Source organism: Hyperolius riggenbachi, chromosome 1, assembly GCF_040937935.1.
Source record: "Hyperolius riggenbachi isolate aHypRig1 chromosome 1, aHypRig1.pri, whole genome shotgun sequence".
NCBI lineage: Eukaryota > Metazoa > Chordata > Amphibia > Anura > Hyperoliidae > Hyperolius > Hyperolius riggenbachi.
The window spans coordinates 104377192-104384043 of record NC_090646.1 but is presented as its reverse complement, the minus strand read 5'-3'; the positions used below and the strand labels follow the sequence as shown (position 1 = coordinate 104384043).

At 45.2% G+C, this 6852-nt stretch overlaps 1 protein-coding gene across 1 annotated transcript in view; it reads left to right on the top strand.

The window, feature by feature from the left end:
- Positions 1-1842: 1842 nt before the first annotated feature.
- The window catches only part of LOC137545909 (ADP-ribosyl cyclase/cyclic ADP-ribose hydrolase 1-like), a 49194-nt gene continuing 44184 nt past the window's right edge, over positions 1843-6852 (top strand). The window contains exon 1 of the mRNA XM_068267686.1: positions 1843-2118. Coding sequence (XP_068123787.1) covers positions 1922-2118 — 197 coding nt within the window. The 5' untranslated portion in view covers positions 1843-1921. The remainder of the gene's footprint in view (positions 2119-6852) is intronic.

The window sequence follows — 6852 nt, the reverse complement described above, 5'->3', positions numbered from 1 at the left end:
ACCTCCCTGGCGGTTTATTTATTTTGCCAGGGAGGCTGCGGGAGGGTTTTTTTTAAAATAAAAAAAAAATATTTCATGCAGCCAACTGAAAGTTGGCTGCATGAAAGCCCACTAGAGGGCGCTCCGGAAGCGTACTTTCGATCGCCTCCGGCAATCGAAAGTAACAAGATAGGCCGCAATGAGCGGCCTATCTTGTTTCGCTTTCCTCGTCGCCATGGCGACGAGCGGAGTGACGTCATGGACGTCAGTCGACGTCCTGACGTCAGAGCCGCCCGATCCAGCCCCTAGCGCCGGCCGGAACTGTTTGTTCCGGCTGCGCTGGGCTCGGGCGGCTGGGGGGACCCTCTTTCGCCGCTGCACGCGGCGGATCGCCGCGGAGCGGCGGCGATCGGGCAGCACACGCGGCTGGCAAAGTGCCGGCTGCGTGTGCTGCTTTTTACAGAATTAGAATCGGCCCAGCAGGGCCTGAGCGGCGACCTCCGGCGGCATACCCCGAGCTCAGCTCGGGATTACCGCCAAGGAGGTTAATATTGATGATTTTGGCATACAGCTCATGAAAACTCCAAATTCCTATCTCAAAAAATTAGCATATTTCATCCGACCAATAAAAGAAAAGTGTTTTTAAAACAAAAAAGTCAACCTTCAAATAATTATGTTGCGTCTCTCAACTTTCTCTTCACAATATCCCACAGATTCTCTATTGGGTTCAGGTCAGGAGAGTTGGCAGGGCAATTGAGCACAGTAATACCATGGCCAGTAAACCATTTACCAGTGGTTTTGGCACTGTGAGCAGGTGCCAGGTCATGCTAAAAAATGAAATCTTTATCTCCATAAAGTTTTTCAGCAGATGGAAGCATGAACCCACATTTGAACCAGAAACAGCAGCAGAAGTGCCTGACCTGGGCTACAGAGAAGCAGCACTGGACTGTTGCTCAGTGGTCCAAAGTACTTTTTTTGGATGAAAGCAACTTTTACATGTCATTCGGAAATCAAGGTGCCAGAGTCTGGAGGAAGACTGGGGAGAGGGAAATGCCAAAATGCCTGAAGTCTAGTGTCAAGTACCCACAGTCAGTGATGGTCTGGGGTGCCATGTCAGCTGCTGGTGTTGGTCCGCTGTGTTTTATCAAGGGCAGGGTCAATGCAGCTAGCTATCAGGAGATTTTAGAGCACTTCATGCTTCCATCTGCTGAAAAGCTTTATGGAGATGAAGATTTCATTTTTCAGCACGACCTTTTGTTTTAAAAACACTTTTCTTTTATTGGTCGGATGAAATATGCTAATTTTTTGAGATAGGAATTTGGGGTTTTCATGAGCTGTATGCCAAAATCATCAATATTAAAACAATAAAAGGCTTGAACTACTTCAGTTGTGTGTATTTGAATCTAAAATATATGAAGGTCTAATGCTTATCAGTACATTACAGAAAATAATGAACTTTATCACAGTATGCTAATTTTTTTAGAAGATCCTGTATATATGACATTTAGTAGGTGAACAAACATGAATCACCAGTTCACCCTCATTCTGTGCGACCTCTACTCTTCATGCTTCAGACCTCTGCTATCAACATGACACAGAAACACTGTAGAAGTAACAGTCTAGCGTGGGAACAAGTGGATAATTAAACAGTCATCACAGGTTGAAAAATGTAAGGGTGCCACTTAGGATATTTGACATATTTCCCCCCTTTCTAGAAACTTGCTGACACGGTGGGAGAGCTCTGGCCTTTGGCAATTTCACAAAAGAGCTGCATTTCTGTAAACAATCTGAAAAGAAGAATGGGTGGGATGAGCAGAATATAAATCCAGCAGCCAGCTCTCTCAGGACTTGTCAGGCTGTGCACACAGGAGGCAGTGGGTAGTACATCCATAAACCAGAGCAGTAATTAGCTGACACTGGTGCTGAAAATACTGAAGACAGAATGAGTGATCTTCTTGGGACAAGGAGCATAATTGCTCTGGCACTTATAATATTGGCATCCTGTCTTGGAGAAACTTGGGCAGCCGGTCCAACAAAACTGCAGAACAAAAGATGGAAGGGAGCAGGAACCACCCAGAATCTGAAAAACATCATTGTGGGAAGATGTTACCACTATCTGTCTCTCTATCCAGCCATTGGGTAAGGCCAGCTGATGTCTCTGCACACCGCAGCAATCACACTGCTGTCGCTAGTGCATTTTATTGACTTTGTTTACTCTTTAAAGGGGAACTGAAGTGAGAAAAATATGGAGGCTGCCATATTTATTTCCTTTTAAACAATACACATTGCCTGGCAGCCCTGCTGATCTATTTGGCTGCTGAAGTGTCTGAATAACACCAGAAACAAGCATGCAGCTAATCTTGTCAGATCTGACAATAATGTCAGAAACACCTGATTTGTTGCATGCTTGTTCAAGGTTCTATGGCTAGAAGTATTATAGGCAGAGGCTCAGCGGGGCTGCCAGGTAACTGATATTGCTTAAAATGAAATAAAGATGGCAGCCTCCTTATACCTCTCACTACAGTTGTCCTTTAAAGAGCTATTATGAGTGCATAGTTTTATAGACTCTTTACACACCTGTGATCTAAGTTGCCCGTTGGCGATTGGGACCTGATCCTCTTGGGTGACATTGCTGGTCCGCAAACTACAAATTTGTGTTGCTGACAGCTGTGTGCTGATGCTTGGTACTGCTGTTATGGGGGGGGGGGGGGGGGGGGGGGGTACGATAGCACATATGTAATATGCTGCTCATGGAAGCAGAGCTACGAGCTGCAGCTCTGCCTCCATGCGCGTCAATTGCTGCGCCGATCTCCGCCTCTCCCCCGGCCCTCTCTGTGAAGGCAGATTGAGAGGGGCGGGGAGAGGCGGCGATCAGCGGGGATTGACGCGTCAAGAGGCAGAGCTACAGCCATATGCTCTGCCTCTATGAGGAAGCGCTCCCCGGACCTAGAGGAGGGTATTTGGAGAATATAAACCCCTCGTTTTGCCACGGGATAGCGGCGGTTTAGCATGCCCTATACTGCTTTACATAAATACTATTTAAAAACGGGAATTAAGACTCACTTCAGAGTCTCTTTAATAGTTCCGATTACAGTTTACAGTCTTGACAGTTAAGTGTAGCACCATCTTGTGGCCAAAAAGTAAAAATGCACCCACATATACACTTTATATATAGAAATACATACATCTTTATTACATTTTAACCCCTTACACCCCTACTCTATAGTTACCAAAATAAAACACTTGTAAAAAAAAACAAAAAAACAAACACCATTGAAAAAAATAAAAAACAAATAGTTACCTTATGGACTTTTTAACATGCAGGTCATCAGGGTATATTACTTTTAATTTTGCAAATAAAGGCTTGTATTTAGTGATATAATATAAAAAAATCACTAAGGCCTCTTTCACAGTGTGACATTAAAGTTGCACGTTAAAACAACATTTAACGTAGAATAACTCACTGCAATAAAAAATCAATGCCCCATTCACAGTGCACACATTGTGTTGGTGACGAACACTGCACGGTAAGTGAAAGTACTGCATGCAGTGCGTTATACACATTATTAGCTGCGTTGGACTGTTTGCACATGCTCAGTAATGACTTGGAAGCATACTTTTCATTGCCGGTATGCTCTACTGTATGCGACAACAGGGCATTAAGTTGCGTTGCGACTTTTTGGTGGCGTTGCATTGTAATTTGCGTTGCGACTTTAACGTTGCATCAAAACGCAACATCCTACTGTGAAAGAGGCCTGAATGGAAAAAAATACACCTTTATTTTCAGATAAAATATTATTACCATACATTGTACTAGGGACACAATTGAATTGGTGTAATAACCGGAACAAATGGGCAAATAAAATGTGTGAGTTTTATCCACAGCAGCAAATTTCATTTTAAAACTGGCCCGTTTCCACTAGTGCGGTATCGCCGCATATCACCGCTGACAAAATTGCATGCGGATGCGATTCCGCATGCGTTTTTTTGCCGCGATTTCGCATGCGATTTCGCATAGGCAGGGTATATGCGATTTTAACCATGTCACTGCCTGTGTCAATTTACATTACTTTCAATGCGAAATCGCACGCGAAATCACGGCAAAAAACGCATGCGATTTCCCTATTAAATACATTGCCTGCGATTCGCCTGCATTCCACATTTCTGCAGGGTCTACCGTGCAGAAAAATCCTGCACATAAAAACGCAAATGAAAACTGACAAGTGAAAACAGTCCCATCCACTTGTATTGCCTATGCGAATCCGCATGAGTTGTCTGCATGCGAATTCGCGCTAGTGGAAACGGGCCCAAATGGCCAAAAACGAAGAAATAATGAATTATTTCATTTTTTTTTCTTATTATTCCCTTTAAAATGCATATAAAATAAATTCTTAGCAAAACGTACCACCCAAAGAAAGCCTCATTTGTGGTGGAAAAAAAAAACAAATGGGAGGAGCAAGATGTGAAAGTTGCTCTGGTTTTTAAGTGGAAAAACCAATGGTTGGGAAGTGGTTAAATAACCAGGCTGTACATAAACAATATAAATGTATTTTTTTAACCACAAAATTCTTGGTCTTGAGTCTCACACTCAAACTTGCTACGCTAAAGGTTTACAGCACATGGACACAGAAGTAAAGTCACAGTGTGAAGGGAAATAAAAGACATAGTGAACATATGAAGGACCACTTGTGCCCTCTCTTCTCCAGGGCCCTTTGGCAGCTTCTCTGGCTATTCCTAAGCCCTTTGGTAGCTTCTTGTAGAAGCTGAGCAATCAGATGCAAAAGGATCAACATGACTGTAAGGGTACATTCACACTAGAAGCGCTTTTCTGAGCGTTTTGCGATTGATTAGCTTTTTTAAAATTGCTCCCATTCACGTTCATTAAAATCGTAGTAAAAATAGTTTTTCCACTATTTTTCCCGCGATTTTAATCAAATCAGATTTTAAAATCAATCGCAAAATGCTCAGAAAAGCGCTTCTAGTGCGAATGAGCCCACCGCTGATGGTCACCTGGCTTTTTTTTTTTAGAAAGATTTGATGGGGCTAGCATCTACCGGGCCCCTAAACTCTCTCCAGGCCCTAGGCAACTGCCTAGGTTTGCCTTGTGAATGATCCCGCTCTGCCCTGCCCACCTAAAACTAATATTTCAGCTTTGGTTGTAGCAGGCAGAATATGACAGTCGTTTCCACACTTGTTTTGCTGTACGTTTTTGGAATAGGACAACTGAAACCAATGTTAATCAATGGGCTAGTTCACTCTTGATTGCTTTTTTCATATGCAGAAAAAAAAAACACACCTGACAGCAATGCAACCAGGGCTGCTCAAATCCGATCCGGGAGATATCCGGATAGTTGCTATCCGGGTATCTCCCAGGAAAGCTGTGCTGGGGGGGGGGGGGCAAGCTTACCTGTCTGACGTCTTCTTAGGTATGTTCCTCAGCGCCTCCCACGATACGGTCACGTGAGTACAAACACTTCCTACTTCCGGGTTGAAGGAGGAAGTGTTTGTAATCACGTGACGCGCGTGGAGCGCATCGTGGGAGCCTGGGAGGCGCCGAGGGACATACCTAAGAAGATGTCAGACAGGTAAGCTTGACATCCCCCCCCCCCCCCCCCCCCCCCTGCACAGCTTTACTGGTAGATATCTGGATAGCAACTATCCGGCGTACATGTGAATTTGGCGCTGGTACACTTGGGCGCAGGATCCAGCTGTTATATGGCTGGTCCTGCTTCTGCACAAGTCCGGGGCGTTTTAATTACTATTCCCCCTCCAGGCCGCCATGGATAGTGGGGGAATGAAATAATTCAGCTTCCAGCGATTGCTGGAGGCCGAATTATTGTGTTTTTTAAGCAACTTCGGCTCCGTCTTCGGACGGAGCCGATCTTCCTCACTGAGCGCCGCTATAGACTGATTCCCATTACAGTCTATGGCGGCGCTGGCTGCGCCCAAAGGTAGCAGCACTGAAAAGCACTGCTCCGACTATCCGGCTATCTCCCGGATCGGATTTGAGCAACTCTGAATGCAACACTGTCAGGCCTCCTTTCCACGGACTGTTGAGCTGTGTGCTCAGCAAGCAGTTACCAGGCAGAAGTAAGCAGTTATCATGCAGGAACAAGCAGTTACCAGGCAACAGTGAGCAGTTGAGAGAGTTTGAGAGGCATTTCACTGCCCATCAGCGGTCCGTGGAAAGGAGGCCTTAGAAAGCTCATGCAGATAGACAAGTGTGAATTCAGACTTTTCACATCAGCAGCCTGGCCATGGTTAAGGGCCCCTCACTGCTGGAAGTTTACCTACGCCAAATAAAATTTTGTGTATGCACAGGCTGGGGAGAGTTGGCAGAGCAGGGTGCATCGTTAGTGTTCAAAACAGTGGTCCATAGATAAAACATCAAAAGTTGTTTCCTGTAGACTGCCTCTCCTCAGCCAATCAGATTGATCCCAGCCAGTGGTATGCCTATTTGCCATGGCCCTTATGCTACCTGTCTCTATCACCAACAGGGAGGTTCACACACTGGTGAAGGTAGATCAGAGCTTCATCTTCCTGATCCTTCTCTCTCTGTTGCTTGTCAAGAAGAGCTGTGGTTTCCCCATGTTGTGTCAGTGTGGTGAATGATGGTCTGTCCATGCAGAGCAATAGATGCAGTGCTCTTTACAAAGCTGCCTTGGCTACTGCATGCAATGCAAGAGTTATGTAGCCACTGCTAAATGTCACAGCTTTGTTGCATTTTTTTGGAAAGTGTGCCCAGGCCCTGCAAAGGCCCTGATCCCCCTACAGATATGCATGCCTGCCTCTGCCCAGCTACATGTATTGTGCTATGGAGGAAGGAGGTCATCTGTAGGGATGCTCAAATACGAATCAGGGAGAAACCCGGAT